Genomic DNA, 24,022 nt, shown 5'->3' on the forward strand with positions numbered 1-24,022 from the left:
TCACTATGTGCTGTTTAAATGGTCTTTACATGATTGAGACAAAATTGTGTATATTGAATTTTGTATATGATATGTATATTGTATGACATTTTGAGTTTAAATGATTTAGCTTCATTATATAGGGCCTTATTGTAAAGCTTATTGGTCAAAGTATTTAAAATAGCTGCACCCTGAGGTTATGTATGTAGCCCTTTTGCTATTTGTTTTTGAAACCACTAGTCACTGCAGAAAAAAAAACAGAAGACAATATCTGTATGTACATTCAAAACTTTATTATGGAATACAGTGTAGAAAGCATTTTCCCAGTCAATGTAAATGACCTGCACAATATTACACAGCGGAAAACAAAAACCAATATATAATCCACAGAAAAGGTAGAAAGAAAATCCTGCTTCCTTTTCTAATCTACTGCCCTCTGTCGGGCTTCTAATGAGCACCCTCAGAAAAACCAAGGAGCCACCCCCCCAGACACTGAAGCCTCCGTCTGTACACTTCACTTACCATTTGCTTGTCTTTTTGTTGATGCTGCACTGAGATGATGAGACCTTTAATGTGACCCGAATATATGAAGCACGAATTTCTGACTGATGTTTTATTCCCTGCTTTCACATCCCGCTGCCCTCTCTCTCTCTCAATGCTGAAGTCATCTATACGCAGACTATACAGTTGGGCCTCTGAGGCATCGAAACGGTGTGCTTTGATGGCGGAGAGGTGAGAGCCATGCCTGAGGGAGAGTGGAGGAGGTGGTGGGGGTAGTAGGGGAGGATGAAGTGTGAATGCAATCCATTTTATACAGGCTGCCTGCCTGGCTGACTATTCATCTGGAACTGCAAGTCATTTCCTCTCTAAATGCTCCACCTGTTCTATCAGCAAACAGCAAAATGGTGACAAAAAGAGGGGGGGGGGGGGGGGGGGGGGGGAAGGAACAGACAGTCCAAAGACTGGATAGAAGAAAAAAAAAAAATCAGACTTAAAATGACAAAAAGCACGAACATTCAGAGGCTCCTAACTCACCGGACACCCAGGTCCGGCCATTTCCGGCAATAAACCACAAAAAAATGTTCAAAATAAAATGGTTTTATTTACGGATTTCAATAGGGATGCACCGATTCAACACTGACAGACTGGTGATCATGAGGCAAATCTAACCAACACAGAGATGAATCCATCCAGTGCCCCTCGTGTAGCTTCTAAACAGTGGTTAAAAAAAAAAAGAAGCATTTTTAGTTCAAACACACAGATCTGTTTTAAGTGTGTATCATACATGATTTTAAAGCCTGTCTACAGTAGATTTGATATTTCCAATCACGGTCACGTGATCACGAGTAGATAGTAAATGTACAATCTTGCTAGAATGACAATCTATAAGTGAGAGGATCTCAAGAGTGCGCAGCAATAAGATCTTTTTATCTTTTAAATCCTGATGTCATGCACTACATAGCAACAGATAAGACTTCAGCATTACCTCAGTAACATTACACACAATTTAAAAAAGAAGGACTTTACATCGGTCGACTTGTTTTTTTTTTGTTTATATTCTTTTTTCTTAAAAACAAAACCTCGGAACAGAAAAAGAAGGGAAATCTCCAATATTCAGTTTATAACTACCATCTCCAGTTATCATCGGGAGCCCTGTGTGACTTAAGCACAGCCCAGCTGTTGTAAAAATGCACGGGAGAAAAGATGGATAAAGAAGGTAGGGAGAGGGGACAGATGCTCCTGTACTCGAGTGTAGACTGCAGAGAGAGTGCAGTCGTGATGCGGCTCTGGGCTTCACCCTCACATATCATTCCAGTATATTATCTTTAAAACCAGAATAGAAATGAATAATCTTGACATCTGGATATTCTGCAGTGAGATTTTATCAATGAGGCCCAGATGAGTGTGAACATGCAGATCAGTCCTCAACTAAAACCATCCCAAGCCATGAAAACAGTCTCCACCAGCATTCCTGATTCAGCATGAACAAAGCACACTTCTGACTCTAAAGGGTGCGTTTGTTTTGATTCTCTGGGTGGTGCGGGGACGCCGTTAACCACACGGCAGCAGGACCAGATGGAGGAACATATCAAGATATATAAATAAAAACACCTCTATAGAAATGTAATTAAAAGGCGTCCCCAGCCCCAATAAAGTGAAAACACTTGGTGCAAATTGGCTCGGCAACATTGTCCGCACAAACAAAATTTAATATTCAAATAAAGATAAAAATGGAGAAAAAAAAAAACCCCCGGTTGCTTTCAATCAGAGCATTTGTGACTTTTTTCAGCCATGATCTAATCTGTGCTGCCTTCTGCCTACATGGGAGGGGGTGAGGAAATGAAGGATAGGAGGTGGTGATGTGTGAGAGGAGATGTTTGTGTTTGTGGGAGTGGACCGGCGATGACGTTCTCAGTTCTGCATCTGCTCAAAGAACTTGTAAGTTGGATTCTCGTAACCATTCTGCTGCATCTTGGACAGGTGGCGCTCCTCTGGGGTGACGGCAGCATCCACCTGGAGGGGGTCGTGAGACAAGGGGTGATACAGAAAGGAAATTCAAAGACCATTATTTCAATAGGAAATTGATTTAGAACCAAGTTCACATCTTAAGCGATTTCACTTATATTTCAAGCCGTTCATCCACGCTGTATCCATCCAACAGGCTTGCACTCCCCCCCCCCCACCTCTCCAGAACAGCATGTCCACGTACACACCGGCACATGCACACAGAGTAGTCACATGCCGAGGTCAGCTATTTCTCACCTCAATGATTCCATGGTGGATGGAAGTATACTGCTTCTTTCTCAGCATCACCAGGGTGATGACAATCACGGTTGCTATAACAACACCTCCAACCATGAGCCCAATGATGGCACCCTTGTTAGAGCCCACATCCTCAGCAAAGAAGACCTGTGGGAGGTGAAAGGGCAAGATGTTCAGGAGGCCTGTCGTTTAGTCATACATGCCGTCAGTGCCGGCGTGAGGAGCAGGAAGCAGCACCGGGATCTTTATTTATAGTGTAGAATTGGACAGATTTCCCCCAACTTTGCTAGAGACAAGCTTCCACTTCTCATGATGGCAACATGATGAAGACATCCTGTGGATTTAGTTGGTGTAATAGATCCTCTTTAGAAGTTAATCAAGTGTTCAAGTTCATCTGAGGTAAGATCAAAGCGTCCTACAGGTCCTAAATCAGCATATGATATCCTGCTGTTCTATTAAGCTATTTTCCCAATTTTTTTCTTGCATTGGCACCTATGAACATAATTACAATCAGATGGCACAAATTTTAAATAAATGCTACAGATACAGATCTCAACAATGCTACCAGTGCGCTGTGTGGATGCTCTGAGCTCTTTTCCACAATAATCCTGTGCAAAGCGGATTTGGACTAAGGAAAATATCAAATTAAGGGGACCACCTGACAGACTGCTCACTGTGAACACAAGAAATGCTAGGCGTAATAAAATGCAGGGATTAAGAGCTTAAAGCCTTTAGGTGAGAGGAATAAGGTAGAGGGGTTTGGGATTTGTATGCGACCAGGGTGGATTGTGGGTTTTACAATCCTGAATGATATTAATGACTGAATGCAGAATTGGTACAGAACAACAATCTGCGGCTGCCTGAATAAATATTTACAGATGCAAAGGGCACAAAATGTAACTCTAATAGGAGCAGATGAGGCGCATCATCGAGGTGTCTCCACAGACACCCGTCTCCATGGTGACAACCTTGGGACATTACAAGGGAAGACAGACTGGAGACGCGGCCTCGTGGGAAAGTGAGATCAGAGTCTAAACTTGTATATGATGGCAACTTGCGTGTGTTTACCAGTTTCTGGTGGTGCACCTCATACTCAGTGCTCTGTCTGTCCTCCGTCTCCATCCGCATGTCGGGAATAGCTTCCATCGACTTTCCAGTCACTTACAGGTGGAGGAAAAGCAAGACATTACGGATGATGACATATTTCACATCTCTTACCAAGAATTGCCCACAAAAAAATAAAGACATGACATTGAAAGCAGGATATAACACATAAATGAACATTAAAACGTATAAGCACTTCCTAAAGCTGCTTTTGTGTCATAATGAAGGTAGAGGGGAGATGGATGGTTGCAAACAATGACCAAAAGAGGGCAGAAAAGTGTACGAATGTCTCATTTCTAAACAGAAAGTAACAATAACAAGCTTCCTACAAATATTTGAACTGGTATTTTGTGCGTTATGTAGGATTGATTTATTTTGATATTTTTTATGTTTTATGTAATTTAATTTTCAACCATGATTTGTTCTTAAATGGATAATTTAAATAAAACTTAAATATGATAACATTGGTATTTGGCAATGTTGATAATAAATGATCACATATGCTGGAAACAATTGCAAAGTGGTGCATCAGGCAGCAAAAATAGGTAAAAAATGACACACAGTGGAAAAAGACATTAGTTCCTACCTGGCCGTGTGGGAACACCCCTTTCAAGAGTGGGGCGAGAGTCCACTGGCTCCACTAAAGAAAGAGGAGAGAGGAGAGAGAGAGAATGAATAATCTTAGTCTATTGGGGAACGTGATCTCTGTCACAAAGAAGTACCTTGGTTGTCAGTGTTGAGCTGGTTGAAGCTCTCAGGGTGAATGAAGCCCACTCCTCCCGCGGTGTCTTCCTGGGGCAACAGGTCAGTCTGACCGTCACCCAGTTCCTGGTCGGGCATCAGGGCGTCGTTACCGTAGCTCACTCTCACATCCGTCTGCAGGTTGGCCAGCTGCTGAGCCATCTCTGCCTGCTCTCTCTGCAGGAGTTCTGGGAGAAAGAGCGGAGGAAATGGGGAATTTATACAAATAATACCCTCTAGCTTTCACTTTGCTGTTTTATCAAGTTTCAAAAACTCTAAGAAAAATCCTGCGCAACTATATACATTACAAATAAATGATCCGTTTATACAGATTTTCAGGTTGGGTCAAAAATCACAGGAACAGGCGGACCCCAAGAAATGGTTTTAAATAGACCTGCAGACAGCACGAAGTGAACGAGGGTGTTTCTACCGTGTGCGTTCTGCCAGAGTCTGATAGTCTCTGAACGAAGACACAGATGGCTGCGTGACGCACACAACTCCAATTAAAAAAAGGCCACACACACACCAAAAACCTGAAGGGGTAGAGAGAGGGAAGGGATTTATCTTCATTTTCAGGGGCTTCTGGGTACTAGAATTAGGCCACATGTGCCCTTATCAACGAAAACACATTATGAAGGCTGGAACTTTCAGTCTTCCTGATAAATGCGTCAAAACCAGAACAAAATGTCTTCTGTTGTATCTCTGTAATGCCAAGGTCAAAAGATAGGAAAAATGTGATGTAGTTGTGGCGATTCTAATGGATTTTGAATGGACTCTCACTGGATAACTGACCGTGACAGACATCATTTTCTTCAAATTAGATTTTTACGTTGAAGGCAACCAAATATCAAACTCACCAACTTGGTCCTGGATGTCATCAGCCACACTGGGCACCTTGTAGAGAAGTCCCAAAGACTGGTTCATGCGTTCTTCAATCACCCGCAGGTGGGTCAGCACCTAACAACCAAGAGAACAAATAAAACATTCATGACACCTATTTAATGCACCTAGGCCAGGTTGTAATATTTTATTTATTCTTTTTTCCCCCCACTTTTGTCCCTTCACCGTCTCCTTTCAACTACATCTGAAGGGTTTTTTCCCCGTTTATATGAAGCATTGGCCACTTTATATGTACGGTACACCTTCCTAGTAAAGGCTTGGACAGCACATTGCCTTCACAACTGTCTTAATTCTTAATGGCATACGTTCAACAATGTTTTGGAAACATTTTGCAAAGATTTTTTTTCTCCATATTGACATGATAGCAACCTATTCATTTCTTTTGTTTGTTAAATTCCAGTCAAATAAGGCAAACAAAGTTTCACCTGAGGTCTGATCTGTGCAGCCTTTTTGGGATCCACCATGCGAACATGTTCAAAGTGTTTGAGGGTGTGCTGCCTGTCCTTCTGCTCGGCTCGCACGTACTTCTTCAACAGGCTGAAGACGTGACGAGGCTGCCAAAGACAAGACACATAGACTGATTGTGATGAGATCAAACCCTAAAACCTCAATACATTCATCAAATGAAGCCATATCAAAACATAATCCCTCAGGAATCTGTGGCACCAAGCACAGACACTCGATATGACAACATGGACCTTGAAGCGGAACAAAAATAGGAACGTGACTGATAATTTACAGCAGGTCACATTAAAGGACTTTTAAAAATATCTCGCTTCAAAGGACCAAATCAAAAATTATTTTCATATGACCTTTAAAGCAACAATAAAAATTTGGAAAGCAGCAGAATTGCAAGATATTTCCAAAAAAACGACAGCAAAGCAGTTCCTTGTTGAACGTACCCTGGGTGGCTGCTGCTGCAGTGCGGTCAAGTAGCTCTCCAGAGCCAGGCGGCGGCGGTCGTTGAGCAGCGCTTCCACCCGGGCCATGTGGGTCTCTACCAGCTGCTGTCGTTCGCTGGCTGCCTCCTGCTCCAGAGCCTCCACTTTTTCCTGGAAACGCTGCACACACACATGCACGCTGCAGAAACAGATACACTGTACGACTCTCTGATGTGACTGTGCCCGTGTCTCACCTGGATGACTATTTTCTTGTCGGCACGCGGAAGGTTCTTGGCTTCCCTCTCGGCGTCCTCCCACTCTCTCATCACCTGTACATAAGAGAAGTAAAGAAACCCTCAGTTCTAACTCTCAGTTTGCTTTACTGGTGTTACAAATGCACTTCCATATGCAACAGCACTGTGGTAAAACACAATGAGGTCAAATGAATGCCATCAGAATGACAAAGTATTTTGCAAAAAACAAAAGAGAAGAAAAACAATGTTGCTGTATAAACTGTGGGACTGTTGCAAACTTTGCAGTGTGAGCAGCACGTTTGAAGAACACAATTAATGCTAAATTGGCTGGGTCAGCTCAGGAGAGAGGGATTAACAAGTGCATGTATTAGATTTAGTTGAAGCGCACATTACACTTCAATTTTCTATTCTGGGATGTTCCTGTCCCTTCTCATACCTGTGACATCCTCTCACGGTGTTTGGCCTCGAGGCTCTCTTTGGCCTTCTGAAAGTGGGCGTGCTCGTTCTCATCGGCAGGCGTCTCCAGATAGTGGTCGATGGCATCGGAGGAGCTGGGCGAGGCTGTGGGTACTGGGAGAAACACAAGTGCAGAGAAGGAGATTGGTGGGGAGACGATGCTTTGCTTTTAGTTTGATTAAGGCACAGCACAGCAATTCAAAATAGAGTTAAAAGGGTCAGTGTGAAACCAGGGGGAAAAGAAAGCCAAAAGACAGATAAAACCTCCACACAGGAAAATGCGAATTTGCCAGCAGCACTATAAACACACAGTCCCCCAAATCCATGAAATCAAGATATAATGAGTACAAAACATAACTAACTCTCTTCAGTATCGAACAAAGGTTTTAGTGGTTTGTGTGGGAGCATGCATGACTGTCATGGGTATCGTGTGAAAATGGATAAGACCGCATGAGACACAAAAAAAGTCGATCAGCTGAATGTTTCACACGGTGGAGTTCCTTCTTTGATCCAATGTGACCAAATAAAACAAAAACTTATTCAGCATATAGCTGAATAATTCATAGCAGAAATCCAAACTGCTTTAATATTCAAACAGAAACTTTATGTCAAACTAAAGCATTGCAGAAACACACACAAAACGAAATTAAAAATATAGTGAGGTGTTTGCATCTTGCTGCAAGGCGGATCATGTTATGAGCACGTGTGTGCAGAATTTGACCAAAATCGCCGAGCCTCATACAACACTGCAAACAGCAATACGGCTAAACACTAAACTACCCCCTCTGCTAATCTATAACACACAGTACTGTATTCATGTGCGCACATACACAATCACACAACACACACTTCAGAAAAACAAAGGCAAAAGAAAAGTCTGTTTGGTAATTGGCTTTACAATGTGAAAATAAATCATTCCGTGTCAAGGTGGGCCAATTGTGAGTCAAAATCCTAATTTCCCATGTTGCTACTAATAATCCTAATGTGATGCAGAGGTGGTGAGCCATTATCTTTTGCTACCTGCACAAATAAATACCATCAAAATAAATATATAATACATAAGATGCCTGTAAAATGTGAAATACAAACCAGGCCAACTCTTTCCACCAATGACACTGAACTATAAACAATTAAAATAGTTTAAATAGAAGATACTTTAGGCACAGTCCTTAAACAAATGTACATATGTCATGTTGCTAGTATGCTGAGAGACTGCACGCAGTAGGTGAGTAGAAAAAAGAAAGATCAGAAGTGCAATGGAAATTTTAAAGAAAAGCTTTCCAGAGGCCGTTAATATTTGGGTGCCAGTAAACAGAGTTAGAGGAAATCAGGTGCTGCTGCCGGCAGGACTTACTGACGCTGCTGCAGACAGACAGGCAGTACTCCTCTGACTCAAAGTTATTCCTGTTGCCTCCGCAGCCACCGTAGATAAACTGAGCACAGCGACCATCCTCGCGGTCAAAGTACCAGCGGGGCAGCAAGGCCCGGCATGGACCAGTCTCTGCGTTGGCCCAGCACACATCTTGGAGGACAACATACACAGACTCACTGTCGTAACACAGTAACAGTAGTTTCTGTGGAGGGTTACAGATCTCACAACCTCATTTACAAACCAGGATACCTTTAAAACCTAAACCAAAGTAAAAAGGGTTAAAAGGTTAAGTATTAAATAGTTTCCACAGAGCTCTCTGCTGTTGGAATGACCAGCAAAACATGTAATGGCCACAATGAAACAATTCACCTGACATAATGTGTTATTTTCAATTAAGTGATGAGTTGTCCTGCATTTAATTTGCGTTTATGCTTTATATAGAACGTCATTATTTTTTCTTTTTAATGGGTTCTGAATTTCCTTTAACAGCTACTGAACATTTGGGGGAAAAATCCAGTTCTAATTTAATGGGATGTAGCTAATGAACACACAGAAATGAAAAATGAGCACAGTAAGAAAAATGACAGCAGGAAATTAATTGATAAGAAAACACATTTGCGCTTACGGGCTTGTTTCGCATGTGTGAAGAAACAATTACCAAGACTAGAAAACACACACCCACATCAGAAATGTTCCTCACCCCTGACAACCTCTTCCACAGACTCAGTGGTGGTGGTGGTGGTTGTCGTCATGGCAACGTTGGTCGTAGGCTCGTCTGTGTCAATGTCTTCGAGCTCTGCAAATATGTCGCTCTCATCGATTCCCATCTCATCATCCTCCTCGTCATCCTCCTCTTCCGCCACCTCTTCGTCCTCCTCTCCATCTCCATCTTGGTCGTTTTCCAGAACTTCGTCCTCTTCCTCATCATCTTCATCCCCCTCCTCCTCCTCCTCCTCTATGACAGATGGCCTGGTTTCCTCTTGCTGCGCCACTGGCTCTGGATCCCGCATCATGCTGGGAAGCAATGGATGGAGGAAAAGAAGTCAGTAAATTTAAAGGAGGGAATATGGAGAGGAGAGGTGGGCAGAGTAATGCAAAGATGGAATGAAGGACAAGGACAGGGAGATGTTAAATTAAAACCTGTCTGCTTCTTGCTTCCAAGCAGACAAATAAAAGGGACGCTGATGTATCATTCCGCCGCTGCCTGTTTTCTGACGCATCACTTTACCACCAACTGTTGGTACCTGTTGTCTGAGTAGTCGTTTTCTGCTCCCCCCCACCACACGTCGGAATCGTCAGTGTCCTTTTCGGCACTGTCCACGTCGCGCTCCGCCTCCGCGGGGCAGCACACAAACTCCACACCTCGGAAACGGTCAATGCCACAGGGCAACAGCATTCCGTAGTCGTGGAGGTTCATGGTGCGGTCTCCACAGGACTAAAGACACAAAGAAAGCCGTGACTGTTCCTGAGTAGCAGCTCTGTCTACTACATACATTCAGACCCAACCATCTTATCCACTTACAAAACAGAAATAAACACATTTATAGACAGCAAAATTCAGGCTATATTGGAGGGAATAATATTGTTACATGGCACAACAAAAGAAATGTTAACTTGAGACATGTAGCACTGAAGGTACAAACATTGATACAATTCTAAAGAAAAATAAATGTACTCATAATTTAGACCACATAGTCCCCCCACTGTGAATATTGTGCAAGGTCTGCACCCACCTCCTTGGCAACAGTGTGCCAGTGCAGATGGCTCTCACATTGATTCATGCGCTCCTGGTGCAGGAACTTGCACTTGTCAGGAACGAGCAGGGCATCACTCACAAACTCTCCTACTGCAGCAAAAGCAATATCAATTTTTAATTTCTACAAAATGAGCTTCATCTCAGCATTCTTACATCAATAAACTAATAACTAAAAACTAATAAAAAACAAAAAAAAAGTCCTGCAATCTTCAGCAATATTTGGGCCTCACCCAGGCAGCGGTAGGGCACCACGATGTGCACGTGACTGCGACAGTGCTTGCGTCCCATCTTGCACCAGTTCTGAATGCTGACAGGCTGATTGGCTTCTACCACATTGGTAATCTGGAGCTCGGGGTACACCTGCACACAGTATTATGTATTTTAGAGATGTTTTGTTTCAAGACATTAAAGAGGACTATAAGACGGTGGGTTTAAGTTATCCAGCATCACTGGATGAATGACAAAAATATTTGAAAATCCCACAAAATGTGTCATACAATTAAGTATCACAGCTTCAGTCACAACAGTAGCCGCCATCAGCCATGAGCTCACAGTTAGTCATCTGGGGGAAATAATAAGGTCGCAGTGTGTTTGTTACACAATTTCTGGCTTAGTTGGTGTCACAAACACCGTCTAATTAAAAGTCATCCAAGGGTTTTAAAACATGAAATTGCATGGACTTAAGCACTTTGTTTACTTAGGAGTTTTAGGCTCATCTTATCCTGCCAAATTAGGAATTCTGGTTACATTTTAAAAAAACAAAAAAAAACAACCCAAAAACATCTGTGCTCTCCTCTGCACTTCTAAACTCACAAGGATAACTTAATTTTCATGCTCAAACATTTAAAATGGACTATGTTGATGCAGTACAAGGAAAAAAAACACAATGCTCAGTTATAAGCTTAGTAGTGTTAGTTAAATATTAGACATCTCTATTTGGTATATGCGATAATCTGTATGACTACAGGGAATAATGGGTAAGAAGTTACTATGAGCTAGTACATTTAGCATAGCATTAACACCCGAGTTTATTGCAGTACTACTGTTTTTTACTTATTGGGTTATTAGAATATCATCTGCCCCTTGAAGGAATTTTTATATTACACATGAGCTCTAAATAAGTAAATAAATATAAACATGCATAATAAGTCAATTGATTCTACGGTTTTTAAGCTACCCACACACTACCCACATAGTACCTCCTGGCAGTACTGCAGGATGCCCTCCTTGGTGCTGATGCAGCTCTTGGTACTTGTGGGGTCCGGCTCCCATTTGCCGCTCTGCACGTTGATGTGCATGTTGAGTTTGCTGCAAAACATGGCAACCTGGGGCTCTGCCAAAAGACCCATGGAAACATCTGTAGGTACCTGAGGGGGATAGACCAGAAAGAAAAATTTTCCATTTGCGTAGAGTGAAAGATAACCGATTAGGCTGTTAAACAGATTATAAGATAATGCGAGTCACATTAGGGTAACAGCGAAGGCAATAAGAATGACATTTCCATCAATAACTCTGGTTTCTCATTGTAATGATCCACACACACACAGTGCCTTAAGAGCAATTAAATGTGCCAAAACTCCTCTGAAGAACATGATAGAGAAATAAAGGAAGAAAAAAAAGGGCAAAGAACACTAAAATCAATAGCTTCAGAATGCACTGCCAAAAACAACAGGCCTGGAGAAAAACTGTTTATTTTGTTTCTCCACAGCTAAACTCTGTGGTACACAAGATGGGAATTCTGTACATTTGCTATATATGCCGGCAGTATTGGAGAGCTTTTTTTGGGACACTTTCATTATATAACCCCAGATTCATTTTTGGTTGATTTATTCAAGTACACCATAGACTCTGCACAACAGCAGGTTGGCTGGAGGCAACAACAGTGTGTGTGTGTGTATGTGTGTGTGTGTGTGTGTGTGTGCGCGCAAATGTATGTGTGAGGTATCGCCAAGTTTCCCTTCAGCATGAATGCATTAATTTTTATGTTAATTTACCGTGTGTGCGATTGAGCCTCGGCTGGCATGTTTGTGTTGCCATGAGCGCATGAGGAGGGTTTGTGTACGAGTTCCCTCAGGATCAGAGGTGAAGACAAACCACTGAATGTCTGCATTGTGCTGGCAAATGAGCCAAAAACAAAATGGGAGGGGAGAGAGGGATGAAAAGAGCAAGAGACATGAGGAGAGAGGAAAGGTCCTGTTGCCTTTGTGTGCTGCCTAATCTTGTTAATGGTTCTGAGGGCCCTGGCAGGCAAACAAATGTTTTGTGTGATGGATAGCATATTTCTTTCCCCAGACTTGATTCTCTCAAACCCACCATAAGGCCCCCTCCACTATGAGGCTAACTGGTGGTGGAGGGCATCAAGCTGGCTTTAAAGCCCTGAATCAATATGGCATGCATGCATGTTAGATTTCTAATGGATTATATTACGGCTCGTTTGTACACAGTGGTTGTATTTGCACAGACAGATGGATACTCTCGAGTACTGACTTCCTTTTCAATTATAGTCAATCAAACCAGGGCGAGCAAAAGTGCATCCCTTTCAACAAAATCACAAAGTGCATAGTTCTTTACTAGAAGTCCAGTATTTTGTGAAAATGGAATCACCAACTAATCAGGTAATGTTGAGCATCCAGTGTAGGGCTGAATATTAAGGAAAAGTTGATTTGTAACAGGTTCAAATGAAGTACTACAGTGAAGTACTATACTTGGGATTCGTTCCTGTGGCCCTCAAGGATTTGAATGCAAAAAAAAAAAAGTTATAATACCAAGGTGGACTGTAATAAATCAATCTGATGTGCTGAAGGTGGCACAAAAGTAATTCAGACGTGATTTTTTATTGGTGTTGCATTGCATCATATTTCAGACAGAGCCAAATATCACATCCAACCTCTAGAGTCCTGAGGGGAAGAACTGGTAATAAGATTCACAAACAAAAATAATACAGGGTCGTTGTGCAGCATGGCCTCCGTACAAGATCTATACTACCATCTCATAGAACTGTGTCCAGAATAATTTCCATACACTTGGGGTGTCAACAAACGTGTGTACTTGGGTGCCTCATATTCATGAGCAAAGCAATAACCACACAAACAAACAAGTTAAAACCATATTTTTATCGGGAAATTAAAAAGGAGTGTCCTGTTACTTGCGGAGGAGTGACGATGCACAACCTTAAATTGATTAATTACTAAAAATTGCCCTGAGATGTTTCATATATTTTGTGGAAAATAACTGTCACTTCCAGGGCATATGTTGGATAACCTCAGAATTCTACTTCAAAAATGAAAATAAATAACTAGAAAAATGCCAATGCTACAGTTTCAAGGATGAGCCGACATAGCAAAAAGATCTAATCAGGGGATCAGATAAAAGGACCTCCATCCAAAGGAAAATACGATGAAATCCAAATGTGTGCATAACACGTCAGAGTCTATGTGACCCAGATTAACAATTCCAAATCCAACATACCAATGGAAAATCCACAAGTCAAATATGCACCTTCATTCAGGTCAAATATGCACCTTTGTTTCCCCCCACCCCTCTGTGCAAGCTGCAGTGGCACAGAAATGGGTAAATCCCTCACGCAAGAGCACCCACGTGCACAAAGCAAGAAAATCCCCCTCCCTTCCCAGCCCGCATTAACTGCAACACATGGCGGCATAACACCGTCGGTCATCAGTCCTGACACTTGACCATCTGCACCACATGGGGTGGGGGGTTGGGGGTGCACTGGGGGTCATTCTACTGCGGCCGACTCTAGGCAGACCTTTTAAATCTTCAAAAGAAATCATCTGTGTCTGCCTTATCTTTTAATTAGCCCACCTTTAAGGTGTCTGGTTTCAGTTTGACCATGTCTGTACAGGCTTTGGGGCGCGAGACTACCCAACATCCCCTCTGCTTGAGGCATACGTAGGCAAATCAACACCAGCTGCTCATTGACATTCAAATTCTTAGTCTCAGCTTCTATTTGGCTGGCAAATCATAGCCTTGCCAGTCACTTTTTCTTCTGCTTTCTGCCTAATCATGGCTACCTCCCCCCCACTGTCTTTCAGCTGAAGGTGCAGAAGGAAGGAAGGGGGTAGGCCAAGTCTTTACTGTGAGCTTATAAATCAGTGTTTCAGGATGACAGTGGCGGAACAAGAGCAGGCAGAGACGGAAAAAGAACAATAGCCATGAGAGCAAATGGTGGGGAAGATTAGTGAACAACAAGCGCTGGGACTGGAACAGAAGGCTGAGCACTATGTCAGACAGACAACATTTGGGTAAGAGACAATGACCAAGGCCAGGAGAAATTGTGAGAGATTGGAGGAAATGATGCTATCAGAAAGATGGAGTTTACAGAAAAAGGACAGGCTACATTCAGAAATGGTTGATTCTTTAGCAGCACTATAAGAGCGCTTCAAATATTCCATGCATTTCATGCAAATTCCACAGATCCCAGTGACTATTATACAACTGTGAAATTGTTTCAAATCTTTTCTGGCCTATCTTTGTTGCTCCTTGGGATTTTCTCCAATTGCAGCAACATTGACAAAAGTCCTTTCCTTTACATTTAAAAACCAACGGTGGAACCAGTTAAATGCTTTTCCACCACAACGCCAACATGTTAAATGGCAGGTCCGCACACATTTTCTAGTTGTGTGCAAATGTATCCGTTTATAATTAGGCTGATTTCATCCTTTTCCTTAAAATCACAAGCATTTTAAGAAATGTATATTTAGTAATTAAGGTGAGTGTAAGTATTGTTTTATTTTGGCCCTGAAGACAGGATCTACACTAAACAGCAGACAAAAGCACATTATCAGCAGCCATGTTAAACGTGACGACACCTGGCTTCCTTCATCCAGTTCCACCTGACATTCCTGCCAGTCCATCATCCAGCAGGAAAGGGGAATAATCAGTAATCTGGACACCGAGGATTAGGACTGCAGCCTGGTCAGGACAAATACCCCCTTTTGGTCTCAATCTGGCATCATAATGGCACGGAATAAGCCGAAGGAAAGAAAGCTGATTCTGAAGAACACTGCCCGGCCTTATCCAAGACAGCTCAATTAAAGCAGTACCAGCAGGCGTACGTTATTTGATGTGTTCCAACTGCAGCAGAGAGGCTTTGTTTGTTTTACTGCTTTAAAAAAAATAAATCTATTTTTATTTTCATAAATGTACCAAAACAGAAAACCTAAAGCTGCACACAAACCATGATGATGCTGTTCATGACATACAGTTCTGGTTAGGGACACAACAAAGAACAAAACTACCCCTCATAATTTAAAGACAAATTAAATTCATCACCCCAAGGGAGGAAGATAAAAAGACAGAAAAATAGGCAAATCTAATAATATAATGTAATAACATACAAGTTTCTCGTAACGCGGTGATTAAAGGGAGATTACATGCTGCCGCAATTTTACAGAGTGTTTTCCTACCTAAAAGGTCGTCTGTGATGACGATGACAAATCCAATGCATCAGTTCACAGTAGCTATGTGTATTGGGGTGGAGGTTGTTTTTTTTGACATTTTAATTTAAAATTGCATTTTCCATCTCAGGTGACCCATTTTTCATTCCACAGCTGGAAACCGTGACCCAAATCACATCCATCCGATTCAGCAGAACCTTGTAACGCAATCTCTGCTCCAATCACGTCAGGATATATATTTGGAAGTATGGTCACATGCTGTTTAAAGTTTCACTTTTGGCTTGCTCAATAAACAGTACTTAGACTACGTTTTAAAGCTCGAATCAATGTGGCATTATCTGCTCTGCTGTGAAACACACCATCAATATCTGTGTGCCGTAAGAAGCTATGATTCCATTGAATCCATAAAAATAACTAAATTATACAGCCAGAGCTGCAGAAGTAAACATGGTGTCTGAAATAAAAGGCTCAGACAGTGACCATGCAGTACAAAAATATATCTGCTTTTCCAACAACCCGTCCCCCCAAGCTATATATTCCATCTGATATAGGGTCTGTGAGGGCTCCAAACTGCTGGAATACAGGCAGAGCACGCATCATTAAGATTAAAATGGGATTTGACCTGCATATTTTTGACTGCACGTAATGATGCCATGTTTCACTGGGATTTTGCTATGTTTTAAAAATATCAATCTTGCTAACAATTCTTTTGCTGTTTGCCTTTCCTTTGTATGATTGAGTCATTATATTGAGCCATTTTTGTGCCTGCCTTCATGGAGAAAAGATTATTTTCACATATCTCCAGCAGCCCGGCATCAGATATGTGTGGGCTCTTGATGGGCATAAATCTTTTATGCAAATGGTTGCATTTTCATTTCGCCTTCTACATATGAAGGGTCTTGTATAAGATGTGCCCACACTGCTGGCCGGCCCTTTTACATATATGATCAGCAGCAATCTTTCAAGTGGGCTTATGGGAGCCAGCTCAACAGTGCTATTAATTGTTAAGTCTTATCCGAGAGGCCCAGGCCTGCCGTGGGGGAGTTGGGTGAAGAGGGTGGTGGGTGTCTTAGATCAGCTCTCAACCCCTGGGGAAGACCTCCCTGCAAAGTAAGATGTGTCATGTGGCTCCACACAAGTTATCAGACACATTTTATCCCAATCCGAGCCACTATCATGAGGCGCGACTTTATTAGTGGTGCAGGCTGCAGCATGATGCACCAAAATAACATCAGCTGGTGACTGCTGAAGAGAAAGAGAGAATTAAAAAAATAGGAGACATTGGACGACTTTAAACCGTTATGATTCTGATAGCGTGATATGGAACACTAGAAAAATAAATCGCTTCGCTTTCGGCCATTAATCTTCGAGTTATGAGAAAAATAAGGACAAATGTGGCTCGCTGTGGGTTGTTTGTGAGCCGCATCACTGTGAAAATCGATTTCCTAAACCCAGCAAGAGATTCAGTGCCTAATTTTCAAGATAAGATTGCAAAAATGTCGGTGTAGTGTGTGTGTGTGTGGCCATCATTGCATGATGTTTGAGCAGCACATCTAGAAGAATGTGAATCCCAGAGAATCTCCAGACTCTCTCCTTTCTACATTTATCTGTGCACACATAAGGAGAGTCTCTGCTTCAAACAAACAAATTTTATGTCACACTGCAGATAGTTTGATTATGAGCTAGAGCGAATGTGCTGTGGTCTTTGGGTGCTTGCTATGTGAGCAAAGCCCTTGCCACCCATCGGACGATTTCAGCATCAGCACGCACTGCCAGAAGCTTCTGATCCCCTCCTATCTCTAGTCATAGAGGGATCCTGTTGCTGTTGTGTAAATATCACCATCCTTCTTCCCCTTCCATGCCGACTCACTGCTCTGCATGCTGCTCCACGGGGTCAAGTGCTGAGTTCAATCATGGGACTCAAAAACTCCGATCTAGAGCCAGGAGGAACAAATCTAGCCAATAAAACACAGACATCGGAGCTGACACACATCCTGGTGGATAAATGGCTTTAGAATTCCATTTTACTGGCAAAGTCACTGGTTTTAGCTTCAGTAAATGAGGCCAAACCTGTTGCTTGACCAGCTTGTGGACTGCTGACTTTGCTGCATTATTTTCCTTCAAGCGCCTCTGGAATCAATGGGCTCAGTCTTTCATTAACATCGATTTGTGAAAGTGCTTGATTTAAAAAAGGAGATAACAGGATTTCCCCTTCTGGGCAAATATAGAGTAAATAGGTTTATTATAGTGTTAAACAACAAAAAAAGATCCTTTTTGGCATAAATGAACCTTGAAAATTGCAAACAATAACAGCACTTTCCAGTAGCACTTGCAGTACCAGCGCTGTTAGATGACTCAGGAGTCAGTGAGGTTTTTGCTTCCAGAGGGAATCTTCAATTAGCATGAAGCCTAAGCTAATCTTCCCTGGAGACTTTGCTGAAATCTCAGATAAATGTGTCATAAGCAGATGAAAGGAAAAGATCAGCCTAAACAAATTGTAAAAAAAAGTGATTAAGGGTCTCCTGGTTTCCTTGGTTATAATCACTATGGATACGAAGACTGCCTGCATGTCGACCCCAAGGAAACTGTCTGTTGCAATCCCCCTCTGCGCAGCACAATTATCCAACTCGACTGGGAGCTGGTATGTCATCATCTACCTAGGCTGCTCCTGCACATTAAATATGTGTTAATGAAGCTACTGACCAGGATGCAGAAGCTCCTTCTGCACCTGGAACTAAAATCAAGCTAATGGAAAGGAAGGTCAATCATTCGCCATCTGTGAACCTACTGATGAAACACTCCGTAAACATGAGGATGCTGATCTCTTACGTCATCATTAACAGTATTTTGACTAGTGATTCACTCATTATTTTTGGAAACCAGTTGGGATTTACACAAGGAAATCCACTAAGAACTAAAAATAAAATATAGGCAAAATAAATTTACACCAGTGATGAGTTTTGTTACTTTGGGTTCTCCTTCAAAAAGGTGCTAACTTAAACATGAGACTGAACCACGCACGCACGCACGCGTGCACACACACACACACCATCACTCGCACAGCACAAACACGGGAAGTGTGTGTTATCACAGAGAACAAACAGGAGACAGATCCAGGAATAGCCAAGAATGCACAGCCATTTTCAGATGAAAATCTACTCTCACATTTGTTCTCATGCTCTGAAAACAAGTTGCCATTTTAAAACAGGTGCTCTAATTTCACACCCTTAAATGCCAGACAACTCAACACCTATGATGGATGCTATGTCGCTCGACATGGAGGGTGACTCCTCAAGGTGAGCTACATGTGCAATAGTGGTAATGCATTAAACACTATAGCAAGATGGATAAATCTCTGGTACAACAAAAGAAATTGCATAAATGTATTCAGTCTTCTTTACTACTACTCTACAGTAGTAGAATGTCTCATATTGGGAGGTAAATAGAAAAAAATGGAAGTGTAAACTGGCGAAGAGCTTTAGACCAGCCTGGTGTCAGTCCTGGGCCTCATCCGAGAGCTGTGATGAGCAGAGCCTTCTATGGGTTAAAGGAGATTCCGTCTGTGATCCGACATGAGCAGCTTGTTGAAGCGGATGCGGTATTAATTCCCACTGTGTCTGGGTCTGAGATGTCCCACAGACAGTAAGCACATGTGTGTACACTATAGAATTAACTACAGTATTACAACGGCTGGAGTAGCTCCTTTATGCCAGCACAATACCACCAAAAATATTGTTTATTTGTTAATAAATCCATTCTACATCTACCATAATTCATCTACAATCAGAGGTGACTGGTTTACAATAATTTATTACTCTGTTTGTTTATGAAGGTACATCAAATTAATAGTTTTAAAAGGTAAAATCGAACCCAAGAGTCCCTAAAGGAGCATCTGGCCTGAGGCTCATGTATGAGTGTCGCCATGGGAAAAAAGCACATAAAAAAATTATTAACCATTCATCACCTAACTCATAACACACACACTAATGTTTGCATGATTGGCCAAATCCACGATTAAAAATTGACTGTAATGGTATCAGTCAGATTTTATGGCAAGGTTGTCTGCCATGTGAGGTGGCAGATCAGTCACACATGCAAAGACACAGTTTAACCTTGGAGGGGATACATCTGAAGAGTTCCCTGCACGTGCTGCAGCTTACAGGAGCCATAGCCAGGCTTCCAAGCCTATTATTCAAAGACCGTAGCAAAGGCTGATATGTCAGGAGTGTGCTGAAATTCACAGAGGGAAAACAACAGTCCAACAGTGATAAATGCCGCTGCTGCACAGAGGGACATTCTGGAGATTAGAAGAAACTGATGGGCTCCCAGATGAACACAGGTAATAAAAGCTCAGAGTGAGCTCGTGTTTGACGGAAGAAGCAAATGAGTTGGGTAACTGGTGTAGACAACTGATGTGCAACGAAGTGAAGAAAATGAAAGTCTGGACTGAGGTCTGAACCTACTCCAAGGTCTTTTTCACAAACTGAACTTAATGCAATAGGTTCCAACGCACGTTTTGAACTGCACCGTATATGCAGGCAAAGCTGAACAACTTATTTGAGCCCAACATTTGAACTAGAGGTCCAAAAATTAAAGCACTGCAAAGCAAAGATGATTACCTATCTGGCTGGGGAGCTTTTGTTTTCATACCATTGGTATATTTGTTAGTAGCTTCATTATCTTGTGTTATCCCAACACTAACATTCTGGAATCCTCTATTAGTTCAAGCAAGCCAACAACGTTTCTAACAACACCTTATATCTGATATCTATCTCAGCACGCCCTTAAAACAGAGATATTTTCAAAGAAAAATGTGCAACTCATGATTGTGTAGAAAAGGCAAATAAGAAAAACACAAGAGAGCAGATAAACGACAACGGTAACCTGACTTGTGTCATGCTTGGTGAAGGTTAACGTGCCTGAAAGGCCTGGAGCCGACTTAAGAAGGAAAACAGTAGAAACACAAGCCCAAAACAACTCGTTCTTGTCTCTATGCAGGGCCCATGACAACGGAAACAACATTATCAAAAGGTTGCAGAATTATTTTCTCCTACACAGACGGGGGGGGGGATGAAGGGAAAAGTGATTTGGAAGTGGTGCAATGAGACGTCTGCTGTTGACACAACTAAGATGGACAATGTGTAGAGTACAAACCAGAATAAAAATATATCATTTCATTGTAATTCTAATGATGAAGTCGTATAGCTCAAGGTGGCATGACTCATTCGGTTCAACCAACAGCTCGGAAGTATATTATATTTACTTATTGATTCCTGTAAAAGCAAGTAAAAATAGCACAGTTGGCACTCTAAAAGATGGATGGACAATCACGGGTAATATCCATCTTAGAATTTCAAGAGGAGTCATATTGAAGCAGGAAATAGGTGTGGCGAAAGAAGCCATTTTGGCGTCTATCGCCAAGAATCTAATCAAACGCTTCTGCTGCCAGGTCAACAAACAGAATGGAAAACTGAATGACTCATTGATATTAGCTTCAGCAGGCCTAAATACAGCTCGGTCACAAGATAGTGGATTAAAGAAATTTATTCTGTGCAAGCACTCTCACAATGGTTTGGGATTGTTTTTGCTGGAAATTCCAAAAATCTCTTAACTGTGGCAGAAGCAGCAGAGGAGGTGCCAGATAGAGCACTGCCAACAGCAATAATGGCATCAAGCTGCAGGCTGCAGGACTGCAGAATGCACACATTTGAGAGCCAATCTTCAAGCATTATAGAAATACACAATGGCAGGTGTCCAGTTACTGTGTTCCAAGCAGCCGGCGGGAAAATACTGTGTGCTCACTAGTGGGTGTGGGTGTGTAGTTGTGAGGGCTATAACAAGATCAAAAACTTTTAGCAATAAATTAAATTTCATCTTGCCACCTTATTCATGCCTCATAACTTCCCTCCTTTGATGAGCAGAACCCAAATGGGTGAGTGTGCCTTACTAACAATGCACTACAAATAAAGACAACACTTTTTGTGTTGACAGACCGGATTATAGTCGATAGCAAACAATACCTGCCTTCGGTTGACACACGTGCTTATTTCATATTAGGACCATTGTAATTTTCTGCATTTTTTTTCAGCTGAAAGCAGGGAAGAAATTACAAAAACAATTCCAAAATAAATGACTTATGCTGTAACACAGATGAAAACAACATCACAACCCACTTTGTGATGTCGTACTGATGCTGAGTAGCTATGGTTACAAACTGTCCTGTGTGAAGCTGAATTGGACTTTATGTCTCAATGGAAACGTGACAAATGATGGTCACGTGGCATAATTTCTGACTAAGCACAAAACAGTTGCTCAAAGCGGTTAAAAAAATGACTCGAAGAAGTACATCCAACATTGGTCAACAGTGTCATAATAGATAGTAACACCCATATCATGGCCAAATCTGAGATATTGTGATAAGTGTGGTTCACGACTGGTTCCCATGACTCACTTGAACTTCTCAGGAATCAAAAAGGGAACCTACAACTATCGTAAAACGGTAAACTGACACGGTAAATTCCGCACAAATTTCTGATTTTTCAAACTCACCAGTGACAACAAATCTGTGTGTTTGATATAGCCATGGAATAAGAGAAAATGGACAACAGGAACTTGGGAGGGCATAATTTAGCAATACTTTAATTCCCAACCTAGAAACTCTAATAACATAAATCAAAGGAATCTAAAGAAAATATAAGCTGAAGCGCAACAATGACCACAAGGCCAGTGTTTGGTTTCGTTTCCCGACCTCAGATCAGCACTGCAGTGCAGCGCCGCCATCTTACCTCCCCATTCTTTTCCCCATCTGGCTGAAATATGAAGGAGAACACGGCTGATGTTCCTTTTCAGATAAAACCGAAATTTCTAAGGCTCTGTGGGCTTTGGTTATACCGGATTTTGACCTCAAGACTTTCACATAATGGAACCAGATGTCTCATTGTCTTTTTTCCTCCATTCCTCAAACACGCCCACACTCTTAAATTTAGCCCCGAGGTGATGAAAAAAGAGACAACAACGCTTTTCATTTTAAACACCGTGATGGATTTTACGCTATACATATATATATTTCAATAATAATAAAATCGACACTAAATAGCGTGTTACGATAACATGGTTCAGAACAATCACCGCAGTAGGTTTCACGGTAAAAATCAAGAGTGGACATTCCAAAATTCTGTATCACTGCTTCTTGGATTTAAGCTACAAGATGAATCACTGTGTGGGCACATTAACACAAATGTCACTGGTATATTTATATTAACATTTCGCTGTTCCCAAAATAACAGATTTAAAGGGGAGACTGTGGTGAAAATGCCAGCGGAGCACACGTATTGTTCTCTAGGACATGTCCTTTCGTCAAAAACTCGATCATCTATAGTAGAAAATTAAGAGAGGGGGTAAACAGCGAAATGTCATTAAAGATATTTAGTATTTTGGGTTTAATAAAATAGGGTTTGGTCTGTGATTTAGAGATTCCTCGCTATTCCTCATAGTCGTGTTCTTATAACACACTTCCGGTTAAAGTCTTCAACATAAAGTGTCAAGAGCGGCCTCCATTTTAACAGCACAATTATCTTATTTTTCCACATTTACATACCGGCAAATAAATTATTATGATTTTTATTATTAAACCTAAAGCTCAAGCCTAAAATAGTTATTGTTAAACCCAAAGCTCTACGGAATTCGCATCGATTAAATCAAATGCCACGTAAAACAAGCTTTATGAGGTCTGACCGCTTGGATCTTGATCGGGTAAATTAATTATTTCACTTTTCCTTGTTACAACTCAATACAATTCACTGTCGCGGCCGTTTTGAATCTATTTCGACACGTTCCGAGCTTTAAATGTGGAGGAACCTCCGCTCAGACTCCTTCCTGCCGCTGCCTAGCTTGACTCGGCTCGGTTATGGTGGAAAATATTGCAAATTCTAGCCTGAAGAAGCAGCTCCCTTACCTCCGCAGCCAGGGCCGACGCCGCTGCTACCAGCAACAGCAAAGCGACACTGTCCCCCATCTTTTCTTGGCGTTGAGGCGGCGCTCCGAGCGGCAGCGTTTCGGCGGGCGGTGGGAGCGTTTGCGTCGGCAGAGAGCGGAGCGTTCGGCGCTGTCGACGACCGCGGTGATGTTGAGCGATGGCGAAGCTGCCCAGCTGCTCTCAGTCGGATCACCTGACCGGCGTCGAGTGGGATGAACACGCACGCACGCACGCACGCACGCACGCACACAAAGAAGCGTGAATCCTTCACCAGACACGATTATTCGAAAAGGAATGCGGCTACTAAAACGTTTTATGTGGTCAAACGTGTCAAGTGTGTCAATTTTGGAATTGATTTTGGTCTATCTCGACATAAAAAACCCAATTACCTGCTAAATACATTTGGGTTTTTTTAGGTAAACAT

At 42.0% G+C, this 24,022-nt stretch overlaps 1 protein-coding gene across 3 annotated transcripts; it reads right to left on the reverse strand.

Moving 5' to 3' along the window:
* Window positions 1–251: 251 nt before the first annotated feature.
* On the reverse strand, window positions 252–23,789 carry appa (amyloid beta (A4) precursor protein a). 3 transcript variants are annotated; one of them, XM_029840977.1, is made up of 17 exons: window positions 23,578–23,789; window positions 11,406–11,573; window positions 10,437–10,566; window positions 10,184–10,293; window positions 9,695–9,885; window positions 9,151–9,464; window positions 8,433–8,600; window positions 7,059–7,192; window positions 6,623–6,697; window positions 6,390–6,548; window positions 5,913–6,041; window positions 5,445–5,544; window positions 4,569–4,775; window positions 4,433–4,486; window positions 3,811–3,902; window positions 2,743–2,889; window positions 252–2,493 (listed from the first exon to the last, which is right to left on the reverse strand). In XM_029840977.1, exons 1-17 carry the CDS (start codon window positions 23,635–23,637, stop codon window positions 2,392–2,394), a joined length of 2,340 nt encoding a protein of 779 aa, XP_029696837.1. In that variant the 5' UTR covers window positions 23,638–23,789; the 3' UTR covers window positions 252–2,391. The 3 variants fall into 3 exon arrangements, with proteins under 3 accessions (XP_029696837.1, XP_003966491.1, XP_029696838.1); XM_003966442.3 differs by having other exon boundaries at window positions 10,184–10,296; window positions 23,578–23,788; XM_029840978.1 differs by lacking the exon at window positions 8,433–8,600 and having other exon boundaries at window positions 10,184–10,296.
* Between the last annotated feature and the right edge of the window lie 233 nt (window positions 23,790–24,022).

Source organism: Takifugu rubripes, chromosome 8, assembly GCF_901000725.2.
Source record: "Takifugu rubripes chromosome 8, fTakRub1.2, whole genome shotgun sequence".
Lineage (NCBI taxonomy): Eukaryota > Metazoa > Chordata > Actinopteri > Tetraodontiformes > Tetraodontidae > Takifugu > Takifugu rubripes.